General features: G+C 46.3%; 1 protein-coding gene across 3 annotated transcripts in view; it reads right to left on the reverse strand.

Moving 5' to 3' along the window:
• Window positions 1-21,191, reverse strand: part of cdc42bpab (CDC42 binding protein kinase alpha (DMPK-like) b) — a 34,563-nt gene extending 13,372 nt beyond the window's left edge. The window contains exons 1-26 of one of the 3 annotated variants that reach the window (XM_084483513.1): window positions 20,833-21,189; window positions 19,417-19,555; window positions 18,505-18,614; window positions 17,483-17,562; window positions 15,504-15,670; window positions 15,041-15,163; window positions 14,610-14,743; window positions 14,281-14,402; window positions 13,781-13,901; window positions 13,369-13,479; window positions 12,872-13,131; window positions 11,495-11,600; window positions 9,731-9,855; window positions 7,972-8,077; window positions 7,536-7,684; window positions 6,919-7,010; window positions 6,349-6,425; window positions 4,776-4,814; window positions 3,810-3,929; window positions 3,437-3,520; window positions 3,135-3,240; window positions 2,548-2,684; window positions 1,878-2,017; window positions 1,503-1,584; window positions 863-1,082; window positions 188-250 (exon numbers count right to left, since the gene is read on the reverse strand). In XM_084483513.1, coding sequence (XP_084339639.1) covers window positions 188-250; window positions 863-1,082; window positions 1,503-1,584; window positions 1,878-2,017; window positions 2,548-2,684; window positions 3,135-3,240; window positions 3,437-3,520; window positions 3,810-3,929; window positions 4,776-4,814; window positions 6,349-6,425; window positions 6,919-7,010; window positions 7,536-7,684; window positions 7,972-8,077; window positions 9,731-9,855; window positions 11,495-11,600; window positions 12,872-13,131; window positions 13,369-13,479; window positions 13,781-13,901; window positions 14,281-14,402; window positions 14,610-14,743; window positions 15,041-15,163; window positions 15,504-15,670; window positions 17,483-17,562; window positions 18,505-18,614; window positions 19,417-19,555; window positions 20,833-21,135 — 3,316 coding nt within the window. In that variant the 5' untranslated portion in view covers window positions 21,136-21,189. Of the gene's footprint in view, window positions 1-187; window positions 251-862; window positions 1,083-1,502; window positions 1,585-1,877; window positions 2,018-2,547; window positions 2,685-3,134; window positions 3,241-3,436; window positions 3,521-3,809; window positions 3,930-4,775; window positions 4,815-6,348; window positions 6,426-6,918; window positions 7,011-7,535; window positions 7,685-7,971; window positions 8,078-9,730; window positions 9,856-11,494; window positions 11,601-12,871; window positions 13,132-13,368; window positions 13,480-13,780; window positions 13,902-14,280; window positions 14,403-14,609; window positions 14,744-15,040; window positions 15,164-15,503; window positions 15,671-17,482; window positions 17,563-18,504; window positions 18,615-19,416; window positions 19,556-20,832 lie in introns of all 3 variants that reach the window. The other 2 variants (XM_084483514.1, XM_084483515.1) reach the window with 2 other exon arrangements.
• Window positions 21,192-21,963: the final 772 nt, after the last annotated feature.

A 21,963-nucleotide genomic window follows, 5' to 3' on the forward strand; every position in this document is an offset into this window, starting at 1 on the left:
GGCAATCAGAGGTGGGGAGAGGAGGTCAAAGAGGCGGAGTGAGAAGAAAGAAGAGAAGGAGAAATGGGGTGAGAAGGAGAGGAGTAATTAGAAGTAAAATAAACATTGAATCAGGAGTCACAAAATGGACAGCTGAACACGGACAGCAGAGAAAAGGGAGACAGACGTATTGCCAGGTTGTTCTCACCATCTTTGGTAACATGGATGACGTACAGGCCTTCCTCGTTGCCAAGGGCAACACGCTCGTGATCTGGAAACGTGCAAAAAAAGGTGAGTTGTAAGCGTCCAAGACAATTCAAGAAACTGACAAATAATGTTATGACCAGGAGTTGTAGTTTCAGAACTGAACAGATCTGAGCTTATTAAATCCAACCACTTCTCTTGAAATCGAGTGAGGAGGCAGGAGAATGGAAAATAATAGGATGTAAAAATAGTGTTCTTGGTTGGGGGGACGTATCAGAGTAATGAGCAGCACGTTTGAGTCATTGTATGTAGGCCAGCTTAGAGGTCATTGTCTGTATATGCAATACTGTCCAAATGAGCAGATTACAGATCGCTTGTTATATATACAGTATATAATAGTCACCAAGTATAGCGCTTGTAAACCGTGAAGCCACATCACAATGACCGCCTCCATTGTGCAAGTGTAGGAGCATTGGCTATAACATGCTCCTATCTATAGCTCACGGTAGATCAACATTGATTCAGGATGTGTACAGCGTCGCCCACATACATGGTGTGTGTGTGTGTGTGTGTGTGTGTGTGTGTGTGTGTGTGTGTGTGTGTGTGTGTGTGTGTGTGTGTGTGTGTGTGTGTGTGTGTGTGTGTGTGTGTGTGTGTGTGTGTGTGTGATCACGCCTACCGATGATGGTGGCGCTCTGGGTGGTCTTGATGAGCGGCAGGGTGGAGTCGTAGGCCTCCTTGGGGGCGTAGACAAAGCGCTCCTTCAGCTTGTTCTTCTTCAGGATGCGGTGCAGCTCGCTCAGCAGCCCCACCCACTTGTTGCGCTCCTGGTCGCTGTCGGCCAGCATCAGGATGGACGGCTTGTGGCTGGTCGTGGGGGACAGCTGCGACGCCGTCACCTGGGGAGGCACGGGGGGGGGGGGGGCAGAGGGTCAAAGGTTGTGGTTGTGTGTGTGCGTGTGTGCATGTGTGTGTGTGTGTGTCGCAAAGGGGGCCGAAGATTCCCAAGATGGATAATGGTGTTGCATATGCAGTCTTGTGGCCTGTAAAAAATACCTGTCACTGTAATTTTCTGGATAGGGGATTTACAACATGATTTATTAATAATCATCATATTTGATGCGCAACTTCTGTATAAGAGCTCCTATTGATTTCCATAGAACACATCCCAACGACATAACATCACGACTATTCACTAAAATTCATCTGAAATACTGAGCTGACTTGACTTGTGGAAGCTAGTTAAGGGGACTCTGAAAGTGCATTAGTCATCTCAGAGACAGAGTGGACCTGAATTGAAGCTAGTTGAGGGGACTTACTCTGAAGATGCAGGGGATGTCCTTGCGGTTGGCGTGGATGACATCAGATGCCAAGACTGGGCTGACGGAAAACTCCTCGTCTCTGGAGAAGAGAGAACGAGAATATGGTTCAGACACCTGGGATGACGTATGCACCAATGTCACCTTGTTCACAAAATACACCAACTAAATTAAAATGTTTTCTAATTTCAGAAATTCAATTTCTTGCCTACTTTGTGGAATGAGTGATTTTATGGAAATTACACTTCAATTCCTTGAAATTACCTTTACACTTCTGGAAATTTAAATTCCTGTACATTCAACTATGATTTCTGGGGATTGTATTTCAATTCCAGAGGGAGGAAGAGGATCTTGGCGGTTGTAGTCCTCTCTCACCTCATGTCGATGACCTGGCTGACGACCACGCTGGGCTGGGTCATCTTGCCCTCCCCCAGCTCGTACAGGAACAGCTTGAAGTCACACACCACCGCCATGGCCCTCTGCCAGCCCTTCTTCACCCCGGTGGGCTTTGGGACCTGATATAAACACACAGAACAGAAGACCTTAATATATACAGTACTTTATATAGATACACATATCATAGAGACAGATATAGATAGACACAGTACTTAAAGCATGGAGTGTACTTCATATAGATACACAATTTATACATGAAGTACTTAATAAAGATAAAAAGTACTTTTGTATTAAGAGTACTTTTATGTAGATTCACAGAGGAACATAGAGAGTAACTTATGTGTAGATTAACTACTTCACAGAGTGTTGTATATAAATACACTGCAGTAGAGATAGGTATAAAGGAACATACAGAATATTTTTTTAACCTTACAGGCAGACTCGTGGGAGATTGGTACTTAGAATTATACATTAACACACACACACACACACACACACACACACACACACACACACACACACACACACACACACACACACACACACACACACACACACACACACACACACACACACACACACACACACACGTTAAACAAAGCAAAAGGAGGCAAGGGCCTTGGGTAGGGGCCCACGCAGGATGACCTACCCTGACATGGCCCTCGTATGCGGTGCCGATGCCCCTCTGGGGGTCGATGCCCAGGGGCCCCTTGGTCTGGTCCTGGGGGACCGGGCACACGGCCGGGGCCTTGTCAGCACACGTCACGTGGCAGGAGAAGTTACACACTAGAAGAAGAAGGAGAAGACATGAGGACTTAACACAGGTTCCAGGTAATGAAAGCCCTGTATTCTCGCTCTGTAGAACAGGCAGGCGTCAGATGGAAATAAAGAACACAAGGTGACAGCTAAAACTGCAGACAGACACAGCATCTTGTTTCATGTAAGGACTACTGTAACACTGAAGGGATATGAGGACAAAAGGTATCCAACTTTTTTTTTACCTAAAAGCTTAGGTAGGGAGTTGTCCATTGTTCTGTACCCAGGTTATATTTCTAGCATCAGTTCTTGACCTACATCTATAAGATAGGTCAAGATCGCTCTTCCTCTCCTCCCCCCTTTCTCTCTCATCCCGCTCTTGGACCTCCACCATCTCCGCCATCTCCTTCTCTCTCCCCTTTCTCTCTCTCTACTCTAGCTGCTCCTGCTTCCTCTCCCCCACCTCCGCCTCCTCCTTACCTTCGCAGGTGCAGCCCTGGCGCTTCAGGCCCACCATCAGGGAGGTGCACTGGTTGCATTTGGTGGGCGCGTTGAAGGACTTCACCACAAACTGGTGGGCTTTGGGCTGTGGAGGGGAAGCCGTAGGATTAACATGGGATGTGGACGGTTTTCTAACCATAACGTAACCAGGGTAGTATAGCGGTTATAGTTCCGACCAAAGTTTGTTTTGAAATTGTCGGCCACCATGTTCTTTTTCTAATATTCATTTTTCAGTTTTATGTGGTTTAGTGTTTCCATGGTGACGGGGGGGGGGGCCTCACCTTGGGCGAGGAGCGTCCGATGCTCCCGTAGCCCCCAGGCCGTAGGGTGGGGGTCTGGCCGGAGCGGGGCGAGTGGTCTATCAACTGTAAGACCAACACAGAAAACAAAGACGTTAATGTGTTTCTGGTACATTTCAATTGTCTACTGTGGAACACTCGACAATTAGCCATGTTGAAGTGAAGACAAGCCTCAATCAATTCTGTACGCTAACATCTACCCTCATGTTCTGAAGACTGTACTGTGACTTGGCTCTCGAGGACATTAAGCTACAGAAGGTTATGGGTTCAACATCTAAACTCACTGCAAGTCAATTGAGTCAAAGCATCTGGCTAGATGAGGGAACATTAGCTAGTAACCAGTAGTTACTCTGACCTCAATGGGCTCCAGGTCACTGGCCATGGAGGGGGAGCGGGAGCGAGACTTGAGGTGGGATTTGGAGTCATCTTCCCGGGATGGAGTGTTGGAGGGGGTGAAGTTATCCACAGAGTCCACCTGGGAGAGAGGAGGAGGAGGAGGAGAAACAGAACAGATCAGAAACAGAACAGAAGAAGAGATGGGAGGTTTAGGAAAATATCAAAGAGGGAATAGAAGAAAATGAGGAGTGGGACTCATTTAAGAGGCAATAAAATAGATAAAATAGGTTTCAGGTTAACCCTCCATGATTTGAAACCGGGGGAAACTCCACAAGGACGGAAAAAAACACAAAACACTTATATGTTTTAATTATGTGACATAGCATCCACCACCGGACTTCAGACACCACCGAAAACCAACAAATAATGAAGTTAATCTGTTTGATCACACAACGATAAAGAACACCTCCCTCTGAGTTAGGTTGGTATCAGACGCCCCAGGGTGTACGTTAGAACGCCACAGAGACACTTTATAGCCAGCAAACAAACAAAAAACACAAACACAGCAACAAGCACCATGCAGCTCAAAGCAACGTGAAGCTTTTAGGCGGACATCTTCTCTTCTGCACTTTCACAGCCACAATGTCTTAAATTTTTCCTCCCAAAAACAAAAACAAGCAAGCTGCAAGTATATGTTAATTTTTGTATTTGCAAAACATGCGGAAGCACACATACATGCGACAGGAGCACACAAAGAAAGAATGTAGGGCGTGTGTGTGTGTGTGTGTGTGTGTGTGTGTGTGTGTGTGTGTGTGTGTGTGTATATGTGTGTGTGTGTGTGTGTGTGTGTGTGTGTGTGTGTGTGTGTGTGTGTGTGTGTGTGTGTGTGTGTGTGTGTGTGTGTGTGTGTGTGTGTGTGTGTGTGTGTGTGTGTGAGAGACGGGGAGTGACCATAGCGATGACAAAACATGGGTTGGGTGCTTACACGTCTGCCTTTGCTACTCGGGCCGACGGAGGGCGAGCGCTTTGCGGGGAAGAAGACAGAGAGGGAGAAGTTTGAATATTAGAAAAAAGGAAAATGGCTGCCAACAACATCCAAACAGACTCGAGGGAGAGAGGAGGACATTTTGTGAAAGGCCGCTGCAGGAAAGTCTGATGCCTAAAGTCTTGAGTTTTTGTCTATTCTCTCCAGCAGATTTTATTTTGGTAAGATTATTGTGCATTAAAAGGGTGTTTGTACAGAATTTGGTAAATGGAATTTGGTGGACCATGAGGAAATACAATGATAGCATACATGTCTAGTTTTGGATACCAGTCTGATACTAGGTTTAAAATCAGAAACATGATATTTTCTGTTCATTCTTTTTTCTTCTTCTTTCTTCTCCTTTTGTTTTTTTTCTTCTTTTGTTTTCACACTTAGGCAGTGTGTCTCAGACGGACGAAAAACACTAAAACACTTCTTAGGTGTAAATCACTGCAATGTAAATGTATGTATGTAAATGGTAAATGGTCCTCATTTATATAGCGCTTTTATCCAAAGCGCTTTACAGTGTTGACTGACATTCACCCATTCATGCACACATTCACACACCGACGGCGGAGTCAACCACGCAGGGCGACAGCCAGCGCGTCAGGAGCAATTAGGGTGAGGCGTCTTGCTCAGGGACACCACGACACTCAGCTAGGAGGAGCCGGGGATCGAACCAGCAACCTTGCGGTTACCAGCCAACCCGCTCTACCTCCTGAGCTAATGCCGCCCCTTATGTAGGGAGCTAAGGGCTAGCATTAGACAAGAGCCAAACAGGGAGAACACTGACTATCACAATGAAGGGATGAAACAATACAAGACGGCAACATGCTACAGGGCACTACCTACTGCGGCTGCTCAGCTAAGCTCCTAGCTACGAGCAGTTTGAGCACACACTGTCTCTTTTCTCTCTCACACACGCAAAACCCAGTAACACATACAGTCTCTCCTTTCCTCACTCTCCTTGACACACACACACACAAAATTAGTCTCTACGTTGACAGCGCTTCTACAGGGTACTGCTACAGCTAGGACCACACACACAACGACCTATTGACCTCTGGGAATAAACTTACGTCTTCCCAAAACTCTACTAAAGAAGAAGAGGAGGAGGACGACAACGAGTCCTGATGCACCACAGAGTGAGAAGAAAAACAACGACAACAAAACAATATGAAATAAATTAAGGACAAAATCATAGTGAAACCACATGAAGATGCAGTACTGAGTACTGCGTAGAAAAGGAAGTACTGGAGGCCAAAGCAACTGAAATTATAATCAATAAATGATTTAAGATGGAACATGCAGCCCAGGGAATTCTAAAAGAAACAAGTCATGTTTGAACTAAGTGGTTCATAAAGACTGTTTCTAAGTTGAATACATTTGTAATAAATACCAGCTTTACTGTAACTTTTAAGCACATTATTTACACAATATCCGACAGTATGTTGAATATGTTTGATATGTGATGAAAGAACGATTGGATTAATATTACAGTTTGTAGTAGTTGGGGTTACTGTCCGGTACTTACGTCGAACTGGTCCAGGGCTGAAGTGGGGGCGTTTAGGAACGCCAGGAAGGAATTCTGGGAATCTTGGTGCTTAACTCCTGGCAATACAAACAATAATAATATATCTAGGATTAGAAGAGACTAAGATTAAAGATATACAGTAACAGAAATTAAAATAGAAAAACAGTAAATTAAAGGGAAATCGCCACACAAAATGGCTGTCTGCAACATCCATCTACTTAAACGTCAACGGTTCAACCTATTCGCGGGAACAGAATTGATGTAAAACCTTTTCCCAATGTTTGTATGAAGCAGTACTCTCTTAAATGAGAGAATAGACAAGTGTGACCACTCCACGTTATCAGATAATAAAAGAGTTCACTGATTTATGAGATTATGTTAGTAAATCAATCAATTGACCAAGATTGATACGTCTAGTAACAAGCTGTGATATCACACAACGTTTATCAAATGACACGTTTCAAAGCAACATTATTCAATATAATATAACTATTTTCTCGATGGTCGCCTAGTCCTCCTCTGTGATTGAGGTCCCATGAGGGTCCAGAAGGTGACGTAGAAGGGGCTCACCCCTGCGCAGCCTCATCTCCTCCGTCTCCTTCTTCAGCCGCTCGATCTCAGACAGCAGGTCCTGGTTCCTGTTCTCCACCTCCTGCAGTTTACTGGGGAGGAGGGGGACACAACAGTTACACACACATTAGGACAGAACGTTGCTTTGTCAGCATCGTTTATGAAAATACATAATAATACATTAATAATACTAACAATTCAAAAAACTGCCTTTACAGTGAGAGAAAATTTTGCGGACAATGGCAGTTGTAGCTTGCTAGCCAGCTAGTGGGGTGGACAAGGCAGCACACAATAGGTGCGTTAGCTTGCTAACTAATCTAGCTAATTTTCTCTGCACAAAAGAAAGAGGACACAGAGACACAAACAGAGAAACAACGAGTGTGAGGGACAGAGACACACAAAAAGTGATAGACAGAGAGCGAGAGACAGACAGACACACGCAGATAGACAGAGAGAGAGACAGACAGAGAGAGACCGACCGACACATCGAGAGGTAGAGATGGTTTCCATGGAAATAAAGCGCTTTTCAATTTATTTGAGCTATAGAGAGAGAGAGACACAGAGGTAAGTACAAACTAACACAGAGACAGAGAGAGGGCAGAGCAGGGAGAACGTACCACTCGGTGGAGATGTTGCAGGCCTTGACTTTGTTGAGCTCGTCCTGGATGCCCTGCTTGGCCCTGATCTCAGCGTCCAGGGCCGACTGCAGCTCCAGGCGGGCCGACATGTCCAGCTTGGCGAAGCGACGCATCTTCCACGGCATGTCCTGGAGGGGGGAGAGAGGGGGGATAAGAGAGAGAGAGGTGGTAGAGGAGGGAAAGAGGGGGTAGAGGAGAGAGAGGAAGAGAGAAGGACAGAGGGAGAGAGATGGGATTAGGTTGGAAAGAGGAGGGAGAGAGAGGGGGGGTATAGAGAGAAGGGCAAAGAGTTAAGTTGTCGTAACGGTTGTATTTTATTATTAACATTTTGGACATATATGTCCTGACCAAGTACCCTCCTATGAGCGTACTGCATGTGTGTGAGCGTGTGCGTGTGTGCATGCGTGCGTCTCACCGTGGCACGGGCCCCCAGGCTGGTGTTCCTCAGACCCTCCAGCTCCTCAGTCATCTTGGTGGCCAACGCCTGCAGGTAGCCCCGCGCATCCTTCTCATCACTCACCCTGTATATAGACACACACACACAAACAAATTAAATATATATTATATACACTAAATATATAGCTGCAGGTAGCCCTGTACATCCATCACTCACTCTATATATAGACACACATTTATATTAAATATACATAAAAATATACACAAAATGTATTGCCTGTAGGTAGCTTGTTCTCATCACTTTGAATAAAAGCATGCACACGTATATTTACAAATAAACACAGTCATAGAAACACACACACACACACACGCACACGCACACGCACACGCACACACACACACACACACACACACACACACACAGTGGTTGTATGGGGACATTTCTCTGCAGTACATATGAAACCCTTGGCCTTGTATAACAGTCAACTCTTGTCTTTGTAGACTGCATGTTTGCATGAGCAGACTAAACCTGTTTAAGTGAGCTTAACATGGGTGTTTATCTGACCGGCCACGCCTCTGCACAGAGTTACCTCATCAATTAAACCCAGACAGACGGCCAGCAGGCAAATAAACACTCTTGTGTATTGTGCACACACCCACATGCATGGCTGGTATATTTAGCCACCATGCCTACTGCGAACCAGATTATAGCATGAACTGCTATTGACCCCAACACACACATTGTAATACGCCTGCCATGCCTAGCAATACGTGTGTGTGTGTGTGTGTGTGTGTGTGTGTGTGTGTGTGTGTGTGTGTGTGTGTGTGTGTGTGTGTGTGTGTGTGTGTGTGTGTGTGTGTGTGTGTGTGTGTGATTCAGCCTTTCTATAAAACTCCCTGTAGCATTTAAAGACATTTCCACTGCAGAGGAGACAGCCTTACTTGTTGAAGCTACATGACACTTTGCTACCACTAGGGGTCTATGTTACCCATGAGGCCCGTTAAAGCTCTTCCTGGTATGATGTATGTTGCAGTACCAAATAATGTCAACTAGGGGGCAGTGTTCACCAAAAAAAACCTTTAACCTTTGGCTGTCTGGGCCAAATGTATGCCTGGATGTTAACAGCTCTGAGTGTTTGTATATGTGCTTGTGGGTTAGTGAGGATGCTTGCATGTGGGTTTATGTATGTGCGTGTGAGTTTGTGTGTGTGAGGGGTTGTGTAGGTGAGTGTGGGTTTGTGTATGCCAGTCCGTCAACAGCAAAAGGTAGAGTCTGTTTGGAGTACTTTAAGAGTTTGAACAAGTGTTTCACATTCATGCCTAATGTCTGTTTGACCACCTGTTTACACACACACACACACACACACACACACACACACACACACACACACACACACACACACACACACACACACAGACAGACAGACGGACAGATGTGCATGCTTCTGTGTGGATTCTTTGGTTTATACAAGTTGGCTGGGGGGGGATGTTTACAAGTGTGTATTGGATTGTATTAAGAGATTACGCATGCGTGTGGAAGTATATATGTGCTTGTGTGAGTGTGTGCGTGAGTGTCGTACCAATGGTCTGGGCCTTACAGTGTGTGTGTGAGTGTGTGGTAACACTGGATGAGCCCAGTGATCTGGGCCTTGTGTGTGTGTGTCTGTGTCTGTGTCTGTGTGTGTGTGTGTGTGTGTGTGTGTGTGTGTGTGTGTGTGTGTGTGTGTGTGTGTGTGTGTGTGTGTGTGTGTGTCTGTGTGTGTGTGTGTGTGTCGTACCACTGGATGATCTCAGTGATCTGGGCCTCCCAGTGTGCCACGCTCTCCTTCTTGTCGGACAGCTCCCTCAGCTCCTCCTCCAGCTGCCGTCTGGAGCTGCTCACCTTCTCAAACATACCGGACAGCTGCGCACACACAGGAACAGACACACACACACACACACAAACAAAACCATACACACACATACAGACAGACAAACACAAATGAAGCGTTTAGTGAGAAGAATGGCTTGACCTCGTATAAAACATTTAGGTAATGTGAGGCAATATTATCCAACATTTTACGCTGTGAAAATGGGTTGCGGAATATGAATACAGACATGTTTGAATCCACTCTTTTCACAGCTCGTTTCACAGCTCTTATTCATGTTGTTGTAATTGTGAACTCATGGTGCTGGGTGATGGGTGTGTAATTAAACACGCATCACCTCTTTGTGAGGTGACTGTCACTCATCCACATTGACCGCACAGATGTGATCCAATAGTCTTTCCTGGGCAAGGTCCTTGCTCTTTTAATATGCTATGTACTAATATTCCATGTCCCCAAAATTTTCCATGTCCCCAAAATTTAATTTACAAAATTCAACATCTTTATCCCTCAACTTCCAAATATTCCAGGTCTAAATATTCCATGATTTAATTTAAAATATCTTATTATAGTATATAAATATACTATATCCTTCTGTATTCCATGTCTTCATAACACATGTATTAATATTCCATGTATTCATATCCTCTCTCTCTCTCTCCCTCTCCCTCTCCCTCTCTCTCTCTCTCTCTCTCTCTCTCTCTCTCTCTCTCTCTCTCTCTCTCTCTCTCTCTCTCTCTCTCTCTCTCCCTCCCTCTCCCTCTCCCCCCCCCCCCGCTCCATAACAGATCGGAGGTTTTGTTTGACTTGGGAGAGCCCTGACTTCCACACTCCAAGTATCCCCTGCCGTCCAAAGACAACAGCAGAGTGTTCCAGAACCCCATTCCACCAGCGTGGGGAGGAGATGCTGTTTGTGTGAGGAATATGGAACAGATAGGCCTGAGGATGGGCCAGACCAGCAGGGAGGGGAGGGTGGGTGGCTGGATAGGGGCAACGATGGGTGAGTTAGGGTCAGGGTCCTTGTGTGAGTGTGAGCATGAGAGAGCGCGAGTCTGTGACTGTGTGTGTGTGTGTGTGTGTGTGTGTGTGTGTGTGTGTGTGTGTGTGTCTGTGTCTGTGTGTGTGTGTGTGTGTGTGAGAGTGTGTGTGCACGTGCGTGCGTGTGTGAAAGAAAGAAAGGATGAAAACAAATAAGAGAGAGGAAAGCAATAAAAAGGTGAGGAGAGAGTGATACAAATATCATCAGGTATTCCCTCTCTCTGGGCCACCACCTGACCTGCAGTCCAAAACACACATTCAACTGTGAGTGCGTGTGCACATTTACATTTCATGTGCTCAGTTGAACTTGTGACTCACCATCTGTGTGCTTGTGATTAGAGAGAGAGAGAGAGAGAGAGAGAGAGAGAGAGAGAGAGAGAGAGAGAGAGAGAGAGAGAGAGAGAGAGAGAGAGAGAGAGAGAGAGAGAGAGAGAGAGAGAGAGAGAGAGAGAGAGAGAGAGATTTCAAGGGAATGTTCATGTGTTTGTGTTCACATATAAATGTCGACATCCCCTTCTACACATTGAGCGCTCGTGCGTGCGTGGGTATGAATACTGTGTATGAGTGCACATGAATGACAGAGAGAGAGAGAAAAAAGAGAAACGGTGAGAGAGACAGGGAGTCTAATGGTCTCTTCACCTTATCCAACTCGCTGGCTAACTTCTTGTTCTCCTCTGTGAGCAGAACGCGCTCCCTCTCATACTTCTGTTTGGAGTCCGTCTCAAACTCCTCTCGCTCGCTTTGGCTGTGGAGAACACACACACAAGTCATTTCTAAAACCCTTTAAACACTACATTTAAACACTACATTACATATTACACAGTTTTCCTGTTAACCTCTGTATTCCAAACTGTGTATGCCTCTTAATGTCCCCCATGATCCCTCCAGTGAATCATTAAATATGGAAACCACCAGTGCTGTGTTATGTATAAACATTAGCTTTGAGATAAACTAAAACTCAAATTCCATACTTGTTGACAAGACGATTAATCTAACATTCATTGCATTTTAGAAATCCTTGTCATTGATCACTCGAGTAAGCGCGCGCGTGTGTGTGTGTGTGTGTGTGTGTGTGTGTGTGTGTGTGTGTGTGTGTGTGTGTGTGTGTGTGTGTGTGTGTGTGTGTGTGTGTGTGTGTGTGTGTGTGTGTGTGTGTGTGAACTAGAGAGAGAATGAGAGACATTGAGATAGTATGGGTCACCACAGTGTGGGGGGGGGGGGGGCGAGGGGAAATGTTCAGACCAAAAACATATTAAGGCAGTTTTATAAACGCGATAGGCTGCAGGGTGATTAAACAACGCAGCAAGAATAATGTGATGCTACTACCGGGAAGGACACGGGGTGACAGCCAGCACAACAACACGCAGAGAACCTTTACCAAACATGATATCTTCTGTTAATAATCAGCATTTTGGCAGATGGGCTGTGAAGCCCGGTATCACTAAGCCAAACCTCTTATCGTAAGAGATAACTGACTGCTGGATACATTTATAAAGGGTTTTAGGATCTTTTATGTGTTTTCACATACAAAAACACGCAGATGCACATGTACAGTGTGACTTGTACATCTCTATGCTACTTCTAGTGGCTATATTTACCTCAAACTGTCTTCACTGTAGCGATGGAGAGAAAACAGGAAACAGAGGGAATTAGGTGGCATAACGTCCCATAACTCACCCGCTTTGTCTCTTTTGGTGTGTTTCGCCTCAAACAACCTTCTTTGAACACTTACAAAACTGAGCTTTATGATACCGATTGAACCAACCTCAGGGGAAAAAACCTCAACCTGCTCAGAGGAGGTTCAGGCCTACCAGAACGGGAGGGGGGCGATTCAAATGCAGCCATCCGGCTTAAAGGTACGTCTTGTAATAGCTAATCATAGCTAATCAATGGCTCACATCTGGTGGTACTCTGTGTAAAATAACCTGGCTAAATAAATAGTCAAAAGAAAGGCGAAAGGGCTAGGTGTTTGGTGTGACGGTGGTCAGGGCTCATAGGTCACCCCCCCCCCCCCACCTCTCTCGGCGGGTCTTCTCCAGCTTGTCCTTCAGCATGAGGATCTCCTTCTGCAGCGCCAGGTGCTGGCCCTCGGCGTCGCGCAGCTCCTTGCGCAGCGCCTTGAGCTCTGTGGCGTGCTGCGTCTCCCGCCGGCCTAGCTCCTCCTCGTAGTGGCCCACCTTCTTCTCCAGGTCGGCCCGCGGGCGCACTGCCCCCTCCTGGGAGGCCGCCGCGGGGTCCCCGGGGCTGGAGGCGGTCGGGGAGGGGCCCTGCTTGGACTGAAAACGGAGGGAGGGAGGGGGGGATGGAGAGACAGACAGAGAGAGAGAGGAACGGACAGAGACGGAGAGAGATAGACAGAGACAGACAGAGAGAGAGAGGGACGGAGAGAGATAGACAGACAGACAGAGAGAGAGTTTTACAAAGAGATATGGAGGTATATTTAGAGGAATAATGAGAATATGTGTGTACATGCAAGTGTGTGTGTGTGTGTGTGTGTGTGTGTGTGTGTGTACCTTGAATCCCTCAAGCTCCTCCTCCAGCTGTCGGCTGTACTGCTCGTTCCTCTCCCTCAGCTTCCTCTCCTTCTGGGCCTCAGCCGTCTGCACCTCCGCTACCATTTCCAGCTGACACACACACACACACACACACACACACACAGACACACACACACACACATTAGACTATTGTTTAAACCATTCACGGTCTACAATTCTCTACAATGTGAGAATCGAGTATGATTTCAAAGTTATATCAATAACAGCTCAATAGGTACCAACCAACTTTAATCAATATTAAGGAATTGGGTAGGTGAACACAAATACACGCAAAAGATAGAGAGCCCACGAGAGAGGGATGGAAGGAAGGGGTGTTGTATGGCGTCGTACTAGCAACCACGGTGGCGGGCGGGGCGGGGTTCTACTCTACCTCCTTCTTAGCCCTGTCAGCCTTGCGCACCTCCAGGCGGAGGGACTCCACCTTCTGGGTGTGGCTCTCCATCTCCTCCTCCTTGTCCCGCAGCTGCCGCACCAGACGCTGCTTGGTCGACCTGGGAGGACAGGACAACCAGACGCACACAGATAAGACGGATCAGACCTGGACCGACAGGGCTGATGCAGGAAAATAAATAAAGAGGTTGAATTTTGAAAGGTTGGACTTCGTTGGTAAGTGGTTGCCAAATTTCGAATTAGGAATAAGTTCCAGTGAGACGGTCACTCACACACCCTAACATAGTCACAAACACAAATTCCCGCCTCAGTTCAAATAATAGCTTGAGAGTGTTGGATCGACAAAGTAGAAGTCGACGACTCAACTTCCCTCCGTTATGAGGAACGTAAACAGAGATGAATCGACGCGGTTGCGGTCGGAAAACTACTTCCAGAAAATTGCTTTGACATACAGAATAGTCAAAACACCCGACGGGTTACCTGAGGTCTGTGAGCCTCTCGTTGAGCTCCGAGAACTCCTGCATTGCCAGCTTCCTCTGGCCGTGGGCCTCCTTCAGGTCCTTGGATTGGGACTTGAGCTTCTCACTGGCCTCCACCATGTCCTGGTCCACACAGGCACAGGGGGTCAGACTAGGCGGTCAGACTAGGCAGTCAGACTTCACACTCAGTAGTCACAATTAATAGTTACACAATAGTTTTAGTAGTTACACTTAAAAGTCCAACAGGGTCCCCTGGTACCAGCCAGACCTCCTTCAGAGCGTGTCCTGGTACCCCATAATAATAAATTATGTTGAGGGGTGTGGAGGTACCTTGTGCAGGTCGTCCTTCTCCTGGGTCAGGCTCCTGATCTGCTTCTCCAGGTTCCTGGTGTGTTTGGACGAGTCGTCCAGGTCCCTCCTGGCCGAGGTCACATCCTCCAGCTGCTTCTCGATCTGGCCCGAGTCTGAAACACACACACACACACACACACACACTTTATCATCTATGAAAATAAACCTATGCACCTCTGGCTCTGTTACCAAACACATTTGTAGTTTTATAAAAGGTTTGGAAAGTTTGGAGGTTTGTAGACAAATTTCCCTCCATGTAGATTGTTTTCAACATATTTGAGCATAGTTTTAGTTGAACCTGACCAACCACTACCTGCTCATTCAAGAGCAGTATCCGTATTCACTGTCTCACTACACTTTAGGTGACAGGGCTTCCAAGAGAATCACAGCCGGAGCAGAGATCTACTGACCAGCGATCTGCTTCTTGAGGAGGTCGATCTCACTCTTCAGGCTCCTGATCTCCACCTCCCGGCTGGGGGTCAGGGGCAGCTCGGAGCCCGGGTGCTGCAGCTCCTGCACCGTCTGGGTCGCCTCTGGGAGGGGTCACCGGAGGGGTCAGAGGTCAGTTCAACAAGAAAGCCCAATATTTAAATTAAGTAATTGTGTTAATTTTTTACTCTTTTTTTTTTGTGACACTTATATTTACATTAGCGGTGGTTGACTATTACATTACAATGCACACACAAAATAGTTTTGACCAGAGATATAAGAAATAGTATTCCTAGGGTCGCCATCCTGCGACCCCCTTGCTTTGAGAAAGTTTGAAAGCAACTGTAATAATAATAATAATCCACTCAATAGAAACATTGTGTACATCGATAAAACACACGATACAATCTGGTTCAGACCGGAGCTAACCCTCTCTGCTCTCACCCTGCAGCTTGCGGCTGAGCTCCAGCTTCTCCTGCTCCAGGCGCCGGATCCTCCTCTCGTAGGCCTCGGTGGCCAGGCTGTCCTGCAGGCAGGCGTCCACCTGGTCTGTCCCGCCCCGCCCCGCCTGCACCGCCAGGTCCCGCAGGCAGCCCCTGTCTGACAGCACGCTGTAGGAGGAGGAGGGAACGGTGGAGATATTAAGATTTGTGTTGACACTGGTTCAGGGGTCATGATAGGAGGCCCGTTTCAAAGTGAAGTGTGAAGTGTGAATGATTTAGTGGTGTCTGGTAGTGACGAAGCAGATTGCAGACAGCTTAATGCCCATTCTCGGAGAGGGAAAACGCAATCTTATTTTCATACCGTTCGGCTAGATGCTTCTAAATCCTACACACTGCATCTTTACCTTGGATTATGAGTGGATGATTGGGCCTTCACCTCCATAGAAAATATTCTAGTTTTATTTTACCATTATTCAACCATTTTCTTTTATATTATTGCCTTTTATTAATGGTACTTAATATGTGATTCAAATGCGACTCCTCTTCAGTTTAGACTCTTCCTGATTACCTTTTAAGAATCCTCCTATCACAGAGAGGCCTGAGTGTCATGTGACTAGGTATTAGTCAACATAATGATAACAATAACATCACAGGGCACATGGGCTAAGAAGCTAAGAACAAAGTCTCAGAAGTTCCAGTACATTCCGTTCTAGTCTCTTCCTGTTACACCCTCATATATTTGTTGGGGGACAGACACACTTCCTGTGTCCATCTTAATGCCTGGATGGGGAGGGGGGGAGGGGGTGTCGGAGTGAAATAACTCAGTTGACATGTTCTGTGTGAACCTGGTTCCAGTGAATACTGGATCCGATGTGAGCTAGCAGCTGGCTCAGACTTCCACAAAAAGGAGGCTCAGTCGTGGGAGGAAGAAGAGGAGGAAGACGAGGATGAGGAGGCGATGAAGGAACCTCGATAAGAAATGTCCTGTCGGCGGATATGTGACAGGCCACTCATTGGGGGAGTGCAATGGAGGGAGAGGGGGGGGGGAGAGAAGGGTAAGAGGAGAGCGAGAGAGCAAGCAAAAGAGAGATGTGAAGGAGGTGATGGAAGGAAAATGTAAGATAAGAAATGGTTTAAAAAAGGGGGGGACAGGAATAAAAGGTCAGGGGAGAGAGAGTGAATAAAGTTGGAGGGGGCATGTGGATGGAGGGATAAAGAAATGGGCATGTGAGAGAGTGAGAGTGAGCATTAGAGAAATAGAGAGAAAGACCATAAGAAAGAGAGCAAGAGAGAGGGAATGATCGTCACCACTCAGCCTTCAGCTAATAGTCTTTCAACTTTCTCACGGTCAGTGAGAGAGCTTCTGTGAGCCGGGGACAGCCCTGTTTTACTGAAGAAAGATCAACTCTGCTACTCTTTAAACACAATTTAATTTGAGGCCTTTTCAGACAGCCATTCCAATATATACTAAATCATTGTTTTACTTTCATTGTCATGTATTCCTGGCCGATGCATACCAAGAGGAATGTCAGAAAAGTGTAACTGATGCCTTTGACAGTCTTGTAAACGTGGGCTGGACGTTTTGTGTCACCCTATTTGACCGAAAGAGTCGAAAATAACACAAAATGGGGGCCAAAGCAGTAGACCTCGGAGACAATGAAGCAAGAGGGGATGTCGGGCTGGGCTGTGGTTGTCCTACCACGCTATACATATTGAAAGCTTTAAAGTATTCAGTTTCACTGCAAAAATATTCAATAAACAAGTTAATTAGGTTTAGCTGCATTGTGTTCTATTTGCCCTCTGACCTATGACGAATATGAAAATAATATGAAAAGTTGCATATCAAACTGTGGTAGGATGAATTTACTTGCAAGGTCACCAAACGTGCTCCCTTGACGCTCAAAGGAATGTTCTCTCTCTTCAGTGAAAGATGAAATTAAGTCATATGAAGATACAGGGTCAGTATTCAGTAACACTTACCATTTACTGGTGTAGGTGAAGCCCACGAAGGGCAGGTGGTGACCCGAGAACGCCGTGTGCGAGGGAGGGGGCATGGTCTCCTGGAAGAAACCACGACATTTAGGGTTAGCGGTCACAGAGTCACGATCGCGGAGAGAGGCAATCAAGGGGATGGGGGAGGGAGAGGGGGAGAGAGAGAATATCCTCAAGCACAGCCCTTGGTGTCGTCATGAATTTCCCCTGACTCAGTCACGGCCGTTGAGCATTTGAGAGGTTCAGTTGTAAACAGACCGCAAGGCTTTTCCAGTATGGAGCGTTGGCATGGCGAATCCAACTGTTCAATGTACTCTCAGCTCACATCCGAGGGTTTAGCAAATGTCTCTACTTCCGTCCGAAACCTAATCCCTGTAAGCGTTGATTGAAATACAGCTTTCAATAGCCACTTTAAAAGGTTTAGGTAATGAAAAGTGTGCCATAAATACAAGGTTTTATTTTTGAATCTGTCAATTATTTTTAGCACAGGTGGTTCGTAACCGTGTGCGTGCGTGTGCGTGTGTCAGTGATGAGCAGTGCGGACAAATTTGCATGGATTTGCTTGCTCACAGAGTAATCTTGGCTATGGTCCTGCTTCGAAGATAAACAAAGGAGGATTACATACAGCGAGAAACTAAAGGGGGGGGGGGGGGTGGGGGGGGGAGAGAGGGGGGAGAGAGACAGGGAGAGACAGAGTGAATGATGCATTTGTCTATGAAGCCTGGCATGACTAAAAAAGGAGGTACCGTCGGGCAGTGGGACTGGGAGAGAGAGATCTCCTATTTAGGAACCAGGGAAGTTGTTTTTTGTCAGGTTTTATTGTCGAGTTGTGACATTGTGTATACAGCAGAACAATGGGTTGGCCGTGACTTGGATTGTTTTCCCTTCTACGATGGCTGGACTTGGTTAGAAAACATTGAGTCAGTGTGTAAGAAAAATAAAAACACACACGGCCCTGAGTGCTTGGCATAGCTTTACCAAGGTCATCTGATAGACCCGAGCGGTCTTACCGAATTTTTGAGACAGTCGTCGTCCACGTCGAAGTTTGACGTGTCTGTGGGGCTGCTGACCTCCGGGATGTAGGGGGCCTCACAGTTGCGGATGTTGTCCCAGTCAATGCCTGAGCAGAAGTGGAGAATTAGCATGACGATATTTTACTAAAATAACGAAGGATGAGAAATAAAACCGCAAAGTATCCTGTAGCTCAGCAATAATGCCTTTAATATCGTAATAGTTCTATTTCAAGACGTAATTTGTAATAAAATGACTAAAATAAAAGTGACTAAAATACAAAAAAAAAAACAAGATTGAAAATATACCCATTAATCATACACTAATATCATACATACAGTTCCGTTTCAAGACATAATTTCTGATCAAAGATGTCGAGCCGATATATTTAGCCTGCTTGGTGGTTATTGAAAGTTATTGTGTTGTTGTATTATCCCGTAGTTAGGGGACAGCACGGTGCCAAGCACTTATGACCCTCCGTATGCGTGTGACTTCTAAAGTGTGTCCTTCAGACCCTCCAGAACAGGCCTGGGGGCTCTGTAAACCTCACTGAAACTAACCAGCGCCACTAGCACCAAGCTAATGCACTCAAAGCACTTGTTGGCATGAGAAAGGAATGCTAACAAGCACTTTAGCTAATGTTCCCGTGCCATTCTCACACTGCTTGTACATCAGCGACACGCGGAAGATAGACGCGGAAGATAGCTATTTATACGTTTGTATCCAACTGACTTGGTACATTTCTATATGTAGGTAGGGGGGTAGGTAGGTAGGGGTAAAGGCATCTTCCTCAAGGATGCCAACAGGTAGACATAAGGGTTCACACCCAGAATCTTTCAGCAGGGAGTGTGAGTGAGTGAGTGAGTGAGTGAGTGAGTGAGTGAGTGAGTGAGTAAAGCTTGTATCCGTACCAGAGAAGAAGGGGTGTTGCTTGAAGTCTTCTATGCCATTCTGACCCAATCGGTGCTCCCGGCTGCAGATGAGCCGGCGAATCAGGTCCTTTGCTTCCTCCGACACATCGGCTACCTGCTGCGGGAACTGAAACCGCTCCTGTGATGTTTATTGTGTGTGTTAATGTGTTTGTGTAAATGTGTGTGTGTGTGTGTGCGTGTTAATGTGTATATGAATGTGTATGTGTTAGTGTATGTGTTAATGTGTATGTATATGTGTTAGTGCATGTGTTAAGGTGTGTGTGTGAATGTGTGCGTGTGTTTATGTGTGTGCGTGCGTGTCGTCGTGTGCGTGTTTAAGAGGAGGACGGGACAATTAAGAAAATGCAAAACACACGGTAAGTGCTTTGAGTCTCTGTGTTTTAAAAGGATCAAACAGTAGGACAACACGACCGTGGGGCCGATGAGGCTGATAACGAACAGACGGCGGTGAATAACACATTAAAAGCCGTTAAAAATACACTCGGCTGTGTTTTCTCTTTCAGTACTCTCTCCCTTTGGCAGAGGAAGGCGCCGGGTCGTCCTAAAATAAGACAGCCGTGAATAAGCAGTTACAAAACATCTATTGTCTGGGCTCCTGCTGTGCTCCATTAAAATATTTCTGTTGGGAGGCTTACTGAAGTACGACCACTTTTGTCCTCGCTATGTACTACGCACACGAGTTGCTATGTGTGCTTGTGGTTTTGGTTGGAATAGAAAACACATACACTGTAATCCTGGGTCAATAGTTGGGTCGAAATCTGAAATATGTTTGAAATGCATCATCTATTCTTCCCAGGAGATGCATTAGCACGTAAATACACGTTACCATAGTGACTATATTTCCAGATATTTACATGACTAAAGCAGTCATTCCTGTGGGATATATTTCCCGCTCTGCAGGAATACTCCCTGACCAAGTGTTCTATAGCTGGTTGCGTCCAGATTTAGTAACAATTCCATAAATTCCACAAACAAAACAAAATAATTGGCATAGATCACCCAACACAAGCAACAACAAACACCTGGGGTGCATTCCAAAACGTTCTCCTACATTCCTGTCCTATTGCTCTTTAAGCTGCACCTCTAGTTGGCTACGTTCTTCTTTGCCCCTTTTTCTGCCTCTTACTTCATACACTTTTTAATGTTTGAATACCTTGTACTTGTTTGTTTGCTTTTGTGTGTCTTTGAGTACCTAGAAAAAGCTAAATGACAAAAATTTGTTATGATTAATATTATTATGACTACTTAACATTGGAACGGTGGGTATCATGAGTAGTACTGAGGAGTACATCTGGAGATTTTTGAAGCATGGGCAGGAGCAATTGCTATAGAACAACTATTGGAACGCACCTCACCACCCCCCCTTGAGCTAAAACCAAACTCCCTGGACCTCACCTTGTGGTTCATGATCTTTCCGTATGTCTCCACCAGGGACTCTGCGTAGAAGGGGGTCTCTCCGTACAGCATCTCGTACATGCAGACCCCCAGGGACCACCAGTCACACTCGGGCCCGTACTTCCCCTTGCCGTCCTCCATGGCCTGCAGGATCTCTGGAGAGATGTAGTCAGGGGTCCCCACCGCCACCGAAGACTGCACCTGTAGCCCGGCACACAGGGAGAGCGTGTACATGCTAAGCAACGGTGGTACCAGTGGGAATCGAACACGATCGAACAACACTTCACCAAGTTCTTTCCCCATCGCAGCACTACTGGGATAATACACAGCACAACCGGGATAATAAAGGGACAGTAATCCTTCAGCTGATTCGGCCTGTACCCGCCAGTTATTATCCTCACTGTGTTGAACCAGAAAAGGAACGTTTTGAAGGGATATTAGCATGAGTTTGTTTGACCTATTTGCTATTTTGCCACTCAATATCAGGATGTGGTTTGAATATAGAAAGTAAAGGCTAGTTTTGGGGGGAATATTAGCATGAGTTTGCTTGACCCATTTGCTATTTAGCCGCTCAATATCAGGAAGTGGTTTGAATACAGAAAGAGACATTAGCATCTTGACTATTTGCCAGTATGGATTCATGGCCCTGAATGACTCAGCTGTTGTCATAATAAAAAAAACTCTCTTGTTCACTTATCCTCTGGTCCTCATTGAAAGCTCTAAACCTGACGGGAAGTGATTCTAATGTTGAGGTTTGTGTTTTAGTGTTCCCTCAGAGGAGGCCTGGCTGTGGTTTGGAGTCTGCGGGAGCTGTGGGAGAAACCAAACATACCTCTCCAGGTACCCAGTGGGGGGGGGGGGGGGTACAGGAGGAAGAGCATGTGGTTGGGATTTGTGTGATTTGGAATTGTAAATGGACTGCATTTATGTCCCATGCAAGGTGACAGCCGGCTCGTCGGGAGTAGTAAGGGTTGGGTCCCCTGCTCAGGGACACCTCGACACTCAGCTAGGAGGAGCCGGGGGATCGAACTAGCAACCTTGCGGTTACCAGCCAACCCGCTCTACCCCCTGAGCTACTGCCGCCCCTTTGGAGTAGGTTGTGTGTATCCGTGTGTGTGTGGGGGGGGTGGG

This window comes from Micromesistius poutassou, assembly GCF_964030765.1.
Source record: "Micromesistius poutassou genome assembly, chromosome: 19".
Taxonomy (NCBI): Eukaryota; Metazoa; Chordata; class Actinopteri; order Gadiformes; family Gadidae; genus Micromesistius; species Micromesistius poutassou.